General features: G+C 37.2%; 2 protein-coding genes across 2 annotated transcripts; both read right to left on the bottom strand.

Moving 5' to 3' along the window:
- Window positions 1–8044: 8044 nt before the first annotated feature.
- Window positions 8045–9973, bottom strand: LOC113343152. Its single transcript, XM_026587439.1, has 3 exons — window positions 9310–9973; window positions 8257–8919; window positions 8045–8161 (listed from the first exon to the last, which is right to left on the bottom strand). Exons 1-2 carry the CDS (start codon window positions 9316–9318, stop codon window positions 8386–8388), a joined length of 543 nt encoding a protein of 180 aa, XP_026443224.1. The 5' UTR covers window positions 9319–9973; the 3' UTR covers window positions 8045–8161; window positions 8257–8385.
- A 2487-nt stretch (window positions 9974–12460) lies between these two features.
- LOC113343163 lies at window positions 12461–14276 on the bottom strand. Its single transcript, XM_026587450.1, has 5 exons — window positions 14120–14276; window positions 13600–13739; window positions 13336–13476; window positions 13115–13247; window positions 12461–12796 (listed from the first exon to the last, which is right to left on the bottom strand). Exons 2-5 carry the CDS (start codon window positions 13705–13707, stop codon window positions 12729–12731), a joined length of 450 nt encoding a protein of 149 aa, XP_026443235.1. The 5' UTR covers window positions 13708–13739; window positions 14120–14276; the 3' UTR covers window positions 12461–12728.
- Window positions 14277–16125: the final 1849 nt, after the last annotated feature.

Below are 16125 nucleotides of genomic sequence, written 5' to 3'. Positions count from 1 at the left end.
CCCGCTTTATATTGAAGAAGTACGCATACTAACTAGACGCATAAGAACTTACTTCCTCCACATCCTCCACTGCCCCATCCTCCACTGCGTCAGGTTCAAATCCTAATACATCTTCTTCAACAATCACATTGTCCTCATCCATATCTTCTTTTCCTACATGGATAAAAACAACCAATGTTATAGATAAGAATTAGACATTCAATAAATACAATATTACTGATTTTCTTACCAATTCCATATTCCCAATCACGAGTTGTTATTAACGCCTCAGCATTTTCAGGTAATAAGGAACTGCGAAATCGATCAATCACCCTTCCTCCAATGCTAAATGCAGACTCCGATGCGACGGTTGAAATAGGAATTGACAAAATATCCCCTGCCATTCTTGAAAGTACTGGATATTGTTGTTCATGGTTCTTCCAATAGTTTAGGATGTCGAGTGAATTTAGACAACCTCTGTACGTCTCGCCAAGATATTCATCTAACTCTGACAAGTCAGTTAATACATTACCACCACGTTCCTGTGTTGCAACATATTCCTGCATGAAACAACCTAGAAGTGGGTGAACTATGAATATACGAGTCTTAAAAGTCTTAGAAACAAGCTAACACCATCACATATTATATCCACAGTTGAAAACAAGCTAAAGTCTTAAAAGTCTCAAATTCACAAGCAAACTCTAAACTGCTCATTCAATTCCAACCCATTACCCATAGTACCATTACTATCATTTCAATTTCACAAGCAAAACTGTTGAATACGAATACAACAAATAAATCATGGAAGTATGGAACTGAACAACATGAGTACATGACCAAATCAAACAGATCTTGTATATATAATCATCAGATTCATCACCAATTACAATCATACAATAAACTAAAACATGTGAAATTCAAAAAAATCTTAATCAAATCAAATTCAAAATCAAACAGAATAACAGATCTACTAAGAACAAGTCAAACTGAAGACTGAAATCAAATCGAATGAAAAAAAAAACATCTTACATATTATTAATCGAACAGAAAATCAATTCACTCTTCACGAACCCAGAAAATCAATTCGTTGTTGTATTCCTCCGATCTTCACGAGCCCAGAAAATCAATCCGCTCTTGTATTTCTCTTCAAGACTTCAAACAATTTGTTATTCAAGCAGGCTAATCAAAAAATTTATATAAAGAAGAAAACAAATAAGAAAATCTGATTACCTGTCTTTGATCTTTAGATGAATCTAATAATTTTTCTGTCACTTCTGTGAATCTGTGAAGTTTACTCAGGAGAGTAGGAGACTCAGCAGCGCTGCAGCAGGGTCAGGGAAGAAGAAAAAAAGAGGAAGAAAGAAGAGGAAGGCGAGCTAGGGTTTTTTCCTTTTATATGAAGAGGAACGAACATGTTACATGACACGTAACAGATAACTGTGTCATTGTGTGACACACAGCAGCCTAAGTGGCAGTGGGTGCGGACCGAGCCGGGTTACCCGCGGGTTGCACGGGACGGGACGGGTTAACCCGTTTCTTCACAAGCCACTAATTATACAACCCGCGCCCGTCTTGTGTAGTTACGATCCGGGACGGGCACGAGTTTTCACGGGACGGGACGGGCCAACCCGCGGGTTTTGGCTCGGATTGCCAGCTCTAATCGTAAGAGTCCTACTCCAAAACCATTAAAATTCTTCAGCTGCTGACACCAGTAGTTATCCAAAAAAAATCTCAACAGTATAAAGATATTTCTGAGCAGGGACAAACCCATTCTTATCGTGCTCAGTAACCTTACCCAGACTTCAATGAGATCATTCTTGGACGACCCGGTATAAATTTCCATGGGTCTGAATTATGCCTAGTTTAGGGTCAAGACGACAAAGCACCACGTATTGGAACGGATCCAAGGGAAAATACAGAGGAATGAGAAGTCCATCCTCTAACAGACCTTCAGTCAAGATGATCTCGTTCGGGCCGCACGACTGCACGAGGATTTCTATGATCAGAACTCTGGCTTGACCCTCTGGACTAGCAAAAGAAACTTGGAACTTTTTTAGACAATGTTTAATATTTAGATTCTCCAAGTAAGCGATATTAGACATATCAGAAGGACGATTGATTCTGGAAGGATTAGTAACTGGTCTCTTATCACTGAACAAACCAAATAGTTGTAAAGGATAAAAGATATCAGAAACATAAACTGATAACAACCAATAATTGAGGAAAAATGGGCTATCCAGAGATGATGATAGCAAAACCATGACGATAAAATATCAAGAGAAGTGATCATAAGGACGACATTAATATACCAAAACAACCTTAAAAATAAAAAAGAAGGAGAAGTAACTCTTATCATCTGCATGATGGAGAATTTATTCCAGACATCTTGGAGACTTTAATGAAATCTAAGAAGTTAAGAAGGAACAGGAAAAGACATAGAAGAAAGAGAACAAAAAGTTCTGAACTCTGCAAAGTGGGAGAAGAAAATAAAAACATGACTCTCCGTCAATATAAACCTTTGTACAATGAACATGTGCCTCTAGTCCAACAGGTAAAAATACATTAAAGACGACGAGGTGGCAGAAATCTCGGGATATGGAGATAAAAGATGAAATGGTCATACGTTTTCTTTCCATCATACCTTTAGTAAACTGAAAAGAAAAATATCAAATTGTGAGGGTAAAATACCCCATCGCCACGTGAGTAGTCGGATTACTCAGACGGTTAAGTGTAAAAAGATAGCTAAACATTTAATGAAGGATCAGAGGAGGTGTGACACAGATGTAACAAGAGTATATCATGTAAGATACTCGGACGAAGGACGATTAGTGTTATCCAAAGAAGGTGTAGTGTGATGTCTCAAAAGAAGGAGAAACACGATGTATGAACAAGATGAGATATCTCAGAGAGAAGACTCGAATGAGACACCTCTAAGGAAAACTATAGAAGACCAGTCCGAGTAAAGATGAGATGTACAAAAGTTTCACCATCCGAGATACATCAGGCTGCACCCCCACAAGTCCGATTTATATATAAATACCAGTCCATGTAGAAGGAAATGGATATGTAATTTTATATGGTCTTTCTACTGATAATTTTAGAGAGAGATTTAGAGAAGAGAAAAGAGAGAAATTTAAGCGATATTTTTAATTCATCTGTAAGACCTTCATAATAAAGAGATGGTTTTTTCGCCGTGGATGTAGGCCAACATAGCTGAACCACGTTACATGCTTGTATTCTTCTTTGCTTTTGAGTCTTGTTCATAGATTGAATCTTGAATTTTTATAGTTTTATAGTCATTAGATCTATCGGGTGTAGTTATCAGAAAAGGTGCAACTATAACGGCGTCTCCCTTAAAGTTACTAATGACTCCTACCAGCTTGTGTTACAGTCTTTTATTCAGGTATGTGGTTTTCCTTCTACATACTTCCTCGAGGATACTGTCTTCCCTGGCAGTAACTTATTTTGAGGATATAAAGAAACAAGTCCTCTCTACCTTTCAAATGTCAGAACGTGATGCAATTTTGTGGCAGTGCAATAGGGTGAACCATGCTCAAGATTACATGTTGGCCTTAGACATTTTTGAGTTTAATCAGAGACTTAGGACGAAGAAATTTAGGAATGGGGTCAGTCATAGACTTGATATACCTATTTTCACTAAGGGTAGTTTGTACTTTAGTTGCAGCATAGAGATGAATACCTTTTGGTGATCATGCTTATGTGGGTCGGAAATCCAGACATGACTTGATTCAAGATGTTTTTACTGATATATCTTATAAGGTTAGTGTGCCTACTAAAAAAGAAGTTGATTTGGGCTTCTTGTATAACAAAGGTAAATACCCTGAGACCCGACATCATTCTTGTTTATAATTTGGAAAATGGCCAAAAGGTACTTGGATGTTACTGAAGCTTCACCTTTCACAGGTGGTGTCACTAGAACCTTATTCCTGGAGAAACTATTTCTCAGACTGTTTCAAGTAAATGCAGTAAGTATCTGGATAAGTGTGTGGCTCATGGTTGATTTTGGTGTCCTGGATTTTTCTTTCATAGGTTTAAGTGAGAGCTCACAGAAGACCTTACACTCTTCTTGAAGAGGTTTAAGTGTGTGGCTCATGGTCATGATTTTGGTGTCTTGGCTTTTTTTGTGGTAGGGGATCTCAGATAAGACACTACACTATTTTTTGAAGAGGTTGAAGAGTCCAGAGTTTAGATAATAATGATGCAAATGTTGGTTATGGCAGTTTTATCTCTTGTAATTTAAAAAGAAAAAATAGTCCTGTGGGTCGGTGTAGGTGGGGAAATGCCGGAATGTTAGGCACCGTGATTCATGTGGGCTTAGAAAAAATATCAATTGTGTGTGGGCTTATATAAAATATCAATTGTAGTTTCTCAATTCCAGTTATCATGTGGGTCGGTGTAGGTGGGGAAATGTCGGAATGTAGAAGGTTGTTTTTAGGCATACGTAAAAATTTCAGGGCATACTGAATAAAGGCAAAATAGGAATGTAAATATCAAAACCAATAACCCCTTAACCAAATACTTTTGTTAATGGAAAATCCTCCCTTTTAGGATTAGTGTTAATACTAATGATTAGTTAAAATAATTCTGATTAGTGATTATTTTTAAGATTATTTAGTTATAAATTTGTGTAGATAAAAAAGTTTGAGTAAGAAAAAAAAAGTTAGATTTTTTTGGAGAAGGAGAAGGAGAAGGGGAAAGTGAGAAAAAACTTGTAACTTGAATTTGATTCAATGGATGAGGAGGGTAATTTTTCATCTAAAAAACCTAGGAAAATACACATCAACTACAACAATGATTCCCAAATGGCTGATTCTTAGATTATGAGAATGATTTTACTCAAACTCAAACTCAAGCTCAAACTCAAACTCAATATGAAGATTTTTATGAGCCCAATCCAGATGATGAAGACATTGATGAGGAACCCAATGCTTCTAATACACAGATACACTTCTATCCTAGGGTCAATCTTACTTTTATAACTCTAAATTATCAAAAGTTTGTATTTTTTCATAATGGTTCGGCGAACCAGGATGAGGTTCGGCTTACATCTATGAGCCTAACCAACCCATTGATAAACAGTTTGGCTAGCTGAAACTGTTTAGGTATGCGCCGAACATATATTTTCCACTTCCAACCCATTTGCTAGATACAAGTAGGCTTATATGAAATTTTCATATAAGCCGAACCTATTCATGAGAGTTATGGAATAAAAAATGTTAACGTTTCGGCTTATATAATGAAAATCGCATGACCCGAACATATATTTTCCACTTCCAACCTATTTGCTAGATACTAGTTCGGATTATAGTAAATTTTCAAATAAGCCGAACCTATTCCTGAGAGTTCTGGAATAAAAAATATTCACGGTTCGGCTTATATAATGAAAATCGTATGAGCCGAACATGCCATTAAAAATCGTTTGGTACATAATTTGTTGATGGTTCAGCACATATTTATAATATCGTAAAAGCCGAACCCTTTGTATGTACAAGGTTCGGCGCATTCTCTGATTATCGTATAAGCCGAATCTAACTATTGATTTTTCCTTCGTTGTATTGAACCTTGTGATATTCTTTGTGGATCACGTTTGCCGGACCTGTACCTATGGAAAATCAACCTAATCTAGTAGAAGTAATTCACGAAGATACTAAGGATCACTTCCAAAATGATTTGGCATGTAATATCTTGGTGTTTACCTTAATGTTGTAGGAATATTCCGAAGTTTTTCTTACTAATGATTTGTGTTTGAATAAATGTAGAGATGGAAAACTAAACCCGAAGCACTGGCTTGGGCTGAGGAACACACGATGAATATAAATTGCGTACTAGTTAAAGGACGACAAAGCCGAGGGGATCGGTTTGAATTGATTTGTAAACGAAGTGGAACCGGCGATAGCAAGGTTAAAAAGGGTTTTGTATATGTCGGGAAGACCGGGAGAAAGAATAGGACAAAGACGAAGAAAACAAAGTGCCCTTTCAAGATCTTTTTCAACCTCAAGAACAAGAATAAGTCTTTGAACAAAGATGATGAATATTGATCATTTTTGGAAACAATTAAGCTTCGATCCTCTCCCAACCGAAGACGACGAGGATGATCTAGAAATTTGGAACACGACAAATGAGGAAAAGTTGGTGGAGATGTATAGGAAGATGTTCCGAGCTCAAAAACAAATACTATTGCACAACATGATGACGGTCATGTATCCTTTCACCCAAGAAAGTATTTTGGAACCGGAGAAGAGTGAACCGAAAGGTAGGAAGAGTAAGAAAATGAATAATTTTCAAACTAGACAAGCCAACAAGGAACTACTGTCTACTCATAGGGATCCATCCGGAATTGATTATCATGATGCAAGATATGATAAGGCAAATAAGGAAATTGAGAAGGTGATGAAGGAGGAAGTAGTGAAAGTTCCAAGAAAACGTGGTCGTCCGAGTATTCAAAAATCTGAAACAAGTAATAAAGAGGTCGATGAGAATGATTTTCTGTCACAAGCAAAGGATATTAAAGAGGATGTAAAGGGCAAGAGTAAGATGTATCCTTCACAAACCAACATAAATGAGAAAAGGACCGTACACGAAATTGGCAGGATGAGAGGGCCAAGAAGAGGTAAGTCCGGGAACTATTTGAGGCCTATCAATTTTATATACGATAACTACTTGGAAGATCTATCGCCGATAATTCATGAGCATGTTGTAACAATGGACGACGTAAAAGGTGATAGAAATTGTGGATATTACGTCACGGGGGAACAAATTGGTCATTTTAAGGAAGGGAACAATCCGGTGCCCCATGAAAATGAAGTCAACTATATTAGGCAACGATTGTTAAAAAGGCTACGCCGGAACAAATAATTCTACAAGACAATGATGAGAGGAGGTCCAATAGGAGATGCAGGGGTGGCAGCAGAGTACGTTGCATGGGAACGTCGTTTACACGGGGATTTAATAATCACCCAAGAACATTGGATGTCAATGCCCATTTGTGGGTTTTTAATAGCGGAGGCATTCGATTGCGTCGTACATTGTTTCGGGTGGACGGGTAGTAGTTTTACTTACGTGCCTCCAACAAGACCTTCCCATGATGGTGTAAAAGATAGGAGACTTGTTATGGGATTTTTTCAAAATTGTCATTTTATCGGCCTCAAGCTTAGACCCGGTTGCCCATTACCACCCTTGATAGGTGCAGCCTTTTGGACTAAATTTAAAAATAATTACGCAATGGATTGGTGTGCAAATTATGAAACTGAAATGAATCTTTGGCAAGCTTTTAATGGGTTTATACCAAGTGGACAAGTAATTGAATTTTCCAGTACTGAGGATGAAGATGATAAGCAAGAGGTTAGTGAGATGATGAGATTCGTTTAGGATCTCCTTAGTCTCTTGATTTTCTTGTATGATGAGGATGATACAACAATAGAATTGCAATTACATGTACCCATCAAAATGAAATATTTGAATGATTTACTATTTTGTGTCCTTAATATTTATTCAGTCACCAACTAGTGAGAAATCCGGCTTGTATTTAATTGATATTTGGAGCCGAACCACCAAAGGAAGCTAGAATCATGAACATAGGAGATGGTTCGGCTTGTAACATTAGTTAAAAGAAAGCCGAACCTGACAAAATTCTGTCAAGTTCGGCTTATAACAGTATTTAAAGGTTAAGCCGAACCTGACAAAATTTAAGAAAACCAGTTTGTTTGTCAGGTTCGGCTTATAAAAGTATTTACAGGTTAAGCCGAACCTGACAAAATTTAAAAAATTTAACAATAAAAAGATGATTAACTATTACGCTATTGATTGAAACATGAAATTTAAGGTGTCCATAAGACGAATCTGGTGCAGTTAACAATAAAAAGAACTTGCAAACTTAAAAGTGCAGTTAAGGACGACCCTTCTTTTTAGTTCCACGACCACCTCTTCTTCCTTCTTGGCGTTCATCTTCCGAAGCATCACCTCCACTTGTACCTTCACCAACTTGTCGAGACCTCTTAGTGGTAGGCCTTTGTGCAGGTACCTCGGATTCCTCAGGTCATTGTCCTTTGTTTATAATTGCACCCCACTTGTTGCAGAGGTATTTATGTTCTTTAACAGTCAAAGATGTTTTGCAACCAAGTTTGTTCTTCATTTTTTTCAACATCTCCCTACCTGCGGCAACCTATTTTCATTTTACAACAACTTCCAACCGTGAGTACGAAGACATGTTCACCATGAACTAATATATGCAAGAGTATAAAGCGAAATCATTCTTACCATTATCTTGAGAGCCATCACTAGTTCTTCTGAAGTAGAATTGGCAGAGATCTTGATTGCCTTATCAGCTTTCTTTTGACTTTTCTTATTAATAATGAAGGGATGAGAAATCTGGTTATACCAATCCATCTAGCCCGGTTCCTCTTCACATGGATCATCACCTAAAGGTACTAACTTGGCAGCATCTAATTTGTTATTATCTAAAGTCTTCCAATACTCAAAGGTGGGTCCGGGATCATACTTTGGTTCCCATGATGAAGTGGTGATTTTAGTTCTATTTCCACCCTTTGGCAACAACATGAATTTCTTGTCAAACAAATGAACCTTTTGGATACATCCTAATTGACGGAGTATTCGCCGAGGATCGTATATGACATAACCACCAGGATAAAACAATGGACCATGGTACATAACCACTGGCATATCCTCATCTTCAACAATTTCATCTTCTTCATCTTCCTTCACATAAGGTTGAAAAAGGACATTACCAACACCCATTGTATCTAACTTCTCCCTCAAACTTGCCACCAACTGTTTTTTGTTCCTTTTCTTCGAGTCCTCATACTCGTACCTTGCTGCTGTTGGATCTGTATCAACCCACTCGACATCTTTTTCAAGCTTATTGGTCAATCCCAAAATTGGGAAAGGGTCATATACCCACACCTACATCCAAATAACCACATAACTAACTTAAAATGATTTAAGTAATAGAAACAGACCAGTAGACATTATTTGTTTTGACACAACAAAGTAAGAAGAAAATTTGAAAACTCAGTGCATTGTTCGGCTTAAAAGTAACAAGTATTATAAGCCGAACCTGACAAGATTTATTGTTCGGCTTATATGTGAGCATAGTAATAAGCCGAACCATACACTGATGACACAACAAAGTAAGAAGGAAACTTGAAAACTCAGTGCATTGTTCGGTTTAAAAGTAACAAGTATTATAAGTCGAACCTGACAAGATTTATTGTTCGGCTTATATGTGAGCATAGTAATAAGCCGAACCATACACTGACCTAAAAATTTTCAAGTTTGATCGTCGAGAATTACCTGAAGCATAGTGAAGTTTCCTCCAATGTTTGTGCTTGTCAACCTAGAAGCGCCCGCAAGTTGGTCCAGCAGGTAAGCTAGAGAAGTCGTTCCCCAAGCATACTTGTTAACGGTATCAATATTCTTTATCAATTGGAGATAATTAGCATTCACCTTATTTCCCGTAAGGTCGGGAAAATATCTCTGCCAAGAGTATAAAGCAAGTAGGCGGTACCAGTTTGCTTCACTCTGATCTCATTCATTACCAACAGCCCTTCCTTTACTTCATCCTTTGTGCCCTCAAATTTCTTTTTCAAGTTAGTTAGCTTGATCTTCTTATTCAACTTATTTCTTCCACTGGGTATGAAAACGGAATCGACATCTTTAACGGATCGACAAAACTCCAACTCAGTTTTGAATACATCCTAACCAACAAATTCCTCGAACAACTTGTATAGCTCATCCAAACTCATGTCATATTAACCAGCATCCACGCTTACACCCCTTGCCTCAAGGCCTGTAATCTTACTCGCCTCATGAGGAGTGATTGTCATCTCTCCAAAAGGTAAGTGAAATGTGTAAGTCTCTGGACAAAATCTCTCGACAAAAGCAGACGTTGTCGCACTATCGTATTCCTGATGTCCATATTGAATGGCAGACCATAAAGCAGAGGATTGTACGTAAGCAACCACCTCAGGAACCTCTTCAGAAAGTTTTCATTCCGCTTCCCTCTGGTGTTCCAATACTCGGACTGCACGGTTGTGATCAGTAGTCTCATAAATTCTTTTTACCCAAGATTCGGCGTACCCAATCAACACATTTCCACCATCTTCCAGAAGACCATGAGGCAAACCATCCGATCTAGGTGAAATTACGTCATCTTCACCAGGAATGTGTAAACTTGTAACCCCTTGTTCTCTCTCGGGTTCTGCAACCTTCTTCCCTTTCTCTGGTTTTCATTGGGGTTGTGTTTCTTGATTAACATCAACTTCTTCATCATCATCTATTCTTTTTTCTTATCTTCCAACTCTTCCTTGTTCATCTGCTTCTTCTAAAATGTCAGTTCCTCTACCTCCCGCTCCCAATTTTTTCTTACCTCCTCCTCGAGGATCGGGAGTTTTAGAAGTAGAAGGAGTTACCTCCATCTTCTTCCTCCTTTTAGCTGCAACGTTCCTGACATACGTATAAAACTTATAAGCCTAATACTTCGAACAACAAAAGAAAACAAACTATATATGAAATATAAATTTGAAACACCAAAAACTTATCAACAAATAACAAGGTTCGGCTAACCCGAAGTAACACAAATGAGCCGAACTATGTCTTTAAATTTTGATTATTATATAAAGAGAGTGGTTCGTCTTATAGGTACAACACACTTGCAAGCCGATCCTCTATATTCGGCTCATAACTCATACTATCGAATAAGCCGAACCTAAACTTATGAAATGAAACACATATTCGGCGGATAATGAAATCATGTAATAAGCCGAACCTACACTTGCACAACTTATGAAAAATTCTAACAATACATATTCGGCACATAATGAAATCATGGGATAAGCTGAACCTACACTTGCACAATTTATGAAAAATTCTAACCATACATATTCGGCGCAAAACTAGTACAATCCAATAAGCCGAATCTAAACATATATTCAGCGCATAATGAAATCATGGGATAAGCCGAACCTACACTTGCACAATTTATGAAAAATTCTAACAATACATATTCGGCTCAAATCTAGTAATATCGAACAAGCCGAATCTACACTTATGAATTAAAACATATATTCGGTGCATAACGAAATCATGGTATAAGCCGAACCTACATTTATGGAAACCTAACAATACATATTCGGCTCAAAAATAAATGTGTCGAATAAGCCGAATCTACATACATGGGTGCTATTTAACGAAGTTCGGCTCACAACTAAATTAAACTGTTAAGCCGAACTGTTCATCTACACTTTCAGAGATCAATTTCAAGAGCAGTTCGGCGCAAATCTAAACTTATTTTTGAGCCGAACCACAAACTGTAACTGCCGAAAAACCCTAAATTCTGACGTATTAGCCTATTATAACAATCAAAAAATAACAAATAGTGATATGTGTTTGTAGAACTTACTTTCTTATTCTCATTTCTGCAGTTGGTTCTTCACCTGGATGATTTTCCCGTTCGATTTCTGTTTGGTTTTCAGTTTCTTCAATTGATTGAGAGGTTTTAGAACGCGATGCTTTAGTTTTTACACGACGACCCATATTGTTATATAGTGGAGTTTAATCGACGATCAAATTTTAAGGAATCGATGATTAAAAATTTTCGTTACGGGGGATGAATTTTTTTTTTTGGAGAAGAGGTAGAGGTTCGGCTCGTTTTGGAGGAGAAGATGAAACTGATTTGGGATTAGTAATTATGGGATTAAAATTGAGGTTTGTTTATATATTAAGCGAAAGGGCAAATTAGTAATTATGAAGATTTAAGGGTAAATGGGTAATTGAACAAACTTGAAGGGATACCCCTTATAAGGACACCCTAGATAGAAAAACTACTTTGTATGCCTAGAAATATTTAGTGATGCCTAAAAACAGCCCTCGGAATGTTAGTCACCGTGATTCATGTGGGCTTAGAAAAAATATCAATTGCATGTGGGCTTACATAAAATATCAATTGCAGTCGCTCAATTCCAGTTGTCATGAAAATGTACTTCACATTCAAATTAGACATAAAAAGCGCAATTGGTGAAAGCAACAGTCAGCATTCCATTCCAACAACCAAATTGGCTACAATTGTTGTCAGCTGACTCACTTGCATTCCACTCGGCATAGACTTGCGGGTGTGGGACCCATCTGGCCACATTATATTTTGATTGAGCTCTACCTCTAAGCCGTTCAGCAACACAAACACATTTTTCTTTTAGTCGAAGGTGAAACCATGGAGCCATCATCTCCTGAACATGATAGCACAACAACCCACAAGGCTCCAGCAAGACTCCTATCTAACACACAACTGATTTGGAGCTAGCTAACCGGAGTCCCAAATTGCATGTACTTTGCATCTGAATATACCAAAGGGTCTAGATGCAAAGTACGCAGAGAAGTGTACTTTGCATCTGAATGTACCTAAGTGTGTAGATGCAGCTATGCTCAAATTAGCAGACATGGATCAATCTCTTCCGGAACAAAAGACACTAGCAATTAGTAGATATAAATACAGTTCTAAACCATTTGAAAACATAAAGTTCTAAGCTCTGTAGAAAAGCTCAACATTAGCTATTCATAAATATAACTACAGGTTTATAATCCTAAACCACACAAAACAGGCCATAAAGTTAGAAGATCCATGCCCAAACATAACAAGCAATTTATATAAGAGGATCATCACAGTACTCTCATGTGGTTTGTCCGCTCTGTTTAACTTACAGAAGTTAACCTTGAAGCTACTTGGCACTTTCAGTTGACAGTTCCCTTTCAAGTGCTTCCATAGCTGACAGTTCCCTTTTAATTTCTGCAATAAAGAAAGAGGTACATCATTAAAAGAAAAGGATGAAAAAACTTATTAAAAAGAAAAGCTTTACTGTCAATTAAGGTTGTTAAATCGTGATCAATTTCAATAATTCTTAGTCGAACAGTACGTTAGATCACTGATTCACTGCGGGTTCCAGGATATATGATAGAGCATGAATATATGCAAATATAAACAAGATCTTTAGTGAATAATTACTACTTTTAGATTGCTATGTTGGAGTTTCAGCTACTTAATATCATAATAATTACTTTAAGCGGAAATGAATTCCCCCAGGAATGGAAAAGGATGATAACTTGCCTAGGTACTCCTTCTTCAACTGTATCCAATATTCAAACTCCACAACTAGGAAACCAATCGTTGCGGCTACTGCAGATGGCAAACCATAACCTCTGAGCATATTGATTGCAGTGAGATTTGGTTCTTCATGTAGCTGAAGAACAGAATAGCAAGTTGATGAATAATAATTACAGAGAAAAGGTGTGATGAAAGCACAGAGAGAGAGAGACAGAGAAGAAGACCTTGAAATGGATATAATCATGAAGGAGTTTGTTAACCGTTGTTCCAAACTCGTCTCCCACTTCCATGACTTGCACGACCTCTTCTATCTTCTTTGGACAAGTCGAATCCAGGTAGTCATCCGGGAATTTGGACAATTCGCCCTTGGTGAACACAATCAACAAGGAATGTGATGAGCTTATAGTACAACCACCTTTATTCTAAGAAAAAAAGAAACAAAAAATGCAGATACAAAATGAGATTTTGCTAAGGTTTCAAGAAGTTACAACACGGGCAAGGTATGTGTCTGTGGACTTCAGGAGACGCTGGTGGAGTGTATGGTATTTCAAGCCGGAGGCCACCGACTTATATGCGTGCCTTACAAAACGGCTCATCTTTCACACTATTACTCTTCCCGATCGATCGTCTGTCAAACAACAAGGAATTAAACAAAAAAGAAAATTGATACAAAAATAGGTGACTTTACATCTATAGTATAGATCCGTAAGAACAAAACCCCCCACAAAAAATCCTAAATAACAATAAAAGGTTTCGAAACAAACCCTAATCTCTAAAAAGGAAAAAAAATATTAATCGATTAATCAAGGATCCGTAAGAACAAAATCCCCCCAAAAAATTCCTAAATAATAATAAAAAGGTTTCAAATCAAACCCTAATCTCCAAAAAAAAGAAAAAAAGAAAAAGAAGGAAAAAAACTAATAATCGATTAAGAAAAGAAAGAAATCAGTTACCGATGATAAATCAAACGAGATACAAAGTAGAGATAACTTTTAATCGTCTGCATACCTGGTTTACCAAGCCAAGAGAGAGATCACCTGGTGGTTAAATGGAAGATGGGTTTTTGCAGAGGAGGAATGTGGAAGATGGAGGCGTTCGTTTCCAAGCTACAAAAAGATAAAGGCAATATTTTGGTTCCTAAATGAACTCGTATCCTATCCTATCCCATATTAAATATGTGGAGTCTATTGATTGGTTCTCCAAATTGGCTACCCCTAAAATTCTGCTGAAGTCCGGATTAGATTCATATTGGAGTCCTCTTCCGTATCCTTCCCAGCGACCGACGGGCCTAGCAATGGGCTAAATGAGGCAATAACCCATCCTTGCTTTTGGGCACACAAGATTTTATTAGGTTGTTTTGGGCATACATGAATTTTATTAGGCATATTCAATAAAGACAAAAAAATGATGTGAAATAACAAAATCAGAAACCCCCTTGACCAATTTTTTTTAATGGCAAATCTACCCTTTACGTATTAGTGTTAGTAATCTGGATTAGTGATTAAAACTTTTGTTCAGTGATTAAGATAATTTTCAGAATTATAAAGGTTTGTATAGATGAAAAAATTTGGGGAAAAAAAATTAAAGTTTTTATTGAGAATGAGAGAAGGAGAAGGAGAAAGCGAGAAAATTTTCTTTTTGATTCAATGGAGGATGAGGAGGGTATTCATCTAAAAAACCTAGAAAAATACACATCAACTACAACAATGATTCCCAAGTGGCTGATTTCTTAGATTATGAGAATGATTTTACACAAACTCAAACTCAAGCTCAAACACAAACTCAAGATGATGATTTTTATGAACCAAATCCAGATGATGAAAACGTATATGAGGAACCCAATGCTTCTAATATACGGGTACACTTCTATCTTATGCTCAATCTCACTTCTGTAGCTTGAAATTATACAAATTTAGGTTTTTTCTTCATGGTTCGGCGAACTAGGTTGAGGTTCGGCTTAAATTTATGAGCCGAACCAACTAATTGATGAACGGTTCGGCTCGCTGAAACTGTTTACAACATGTGAACATATATTTTACGATTCCCACCCATTTGCTAGACACTAGTTCGGCTTATATGAAAGTTTCATAGAAAGCCGAACCTACTCCTGACTGACTCGGAATAAAAGTTGTTACTGGTTCGGTTTATATGTCGAAAATCGTACGAGCCAAACATACAATTGTTAATTGTTGGGTAAAAAAATTGTTGATGGTTCGGCACATATTGAGAATATCGTATAAGCCGAAACCTCTAAATGTTCACGGTTCGGCATAGAATATGATTATCGTATGAGCCGAACATAACTATTAAGTTTCCTTTGTAGTATTTAACCTTGTGATATTATTTGTATCTCGGGCTTGGCGGACCTGTACCCATGGAAAATCACCCTGATCCAATAGACATAATTCACTAAGTTACTAAGGATCACTTCCAAAATGATTTGGTATGTAAGAAGTTTTTGTTTACCTTAATGTTGTCGGAATATTCCGAAGTTTTCTTACTAATTATTTTTTTTGAATGAACGTAAAGATGGAAAACTAAACCCGAAGTTCTGGCTTGGGTTGAGGAACACGCGATGAAGATAAATTGTGTACTAGTTAAAGGACAACAAAGCCTAAGGGATCGTTTTGAAATGATTTGTGAGCGAAGTGGAAGTGGCACTAGAAAGGTTAAAAAGGGTATTGTATACGTTGGGAAGACCGGGAGAAAGAATAGGACAAAGACGAAGAAAAGAAATTTCCCTTTCAAGATCGTTTTCAACCTCAAGAACAAGAATAAGTCATTGAACAAAGATGATGAATATTGGATTATGAATAAAGATATGGATTGTCGTCATAACCACCCACGTCCACTTGACCTTCATGGACATGCAAAAGTAGCACGATTCAAACCCAACGAGGTCCTAGAAATTGATAAAATGACACGAGCATGTTTGCCACCGTCTAGGATTCTTAACAAATTGAAGGCGGACGACAAAAATAACAAGTCGACTACGCAAACTATCTACAATGCAA

This window comes from Papaver somniferum, unplaced genomic scaffold (genome assembly GCF_003573695.1).
Source record: "Papaver somniferum cultivar HN1 unplaced genomic scaffold, ASM357369v1 unplaced-scaffold_55, whole genome shotgun sequence".
Lineage (NCBI taxonomy): Eukaryota > Viridiplantae > Streptophyta > Magnoliopsida > Ranunculales > Papaveraceae > Papaver > Papaver somniferum.
Note: the sequence above shows the minus strand (reverse complement) of the source record. Positions and strands in the feature narration are given on the sequence as shown.

Excerpts from the sequence above, each read along its gene's own strand:
- LOC113343163 (XM_026587450.1), bottom strand. The coding sequence starts at position 13,707 with ATGAGCCGTTTTGTAAGGCACGCATATAAGTCGGTGGCCTCCGGCTTG. Across the intron at positions 13,477-13,599 it reads ACACATACCTTGCCCGTGTT|GGCGAATTGTCCAAATTCCC; the intron begins GTAACTTCTTGA and ends GTGTTCACCAAG. Across the intron at positions 13,248-13,335 it reads ATGATTATATCCATTTCAAG|CTACATGAAGAACCAAATCT; the intron begins GTCTTCTTCTCT and ends TCTGTTCTTCAG.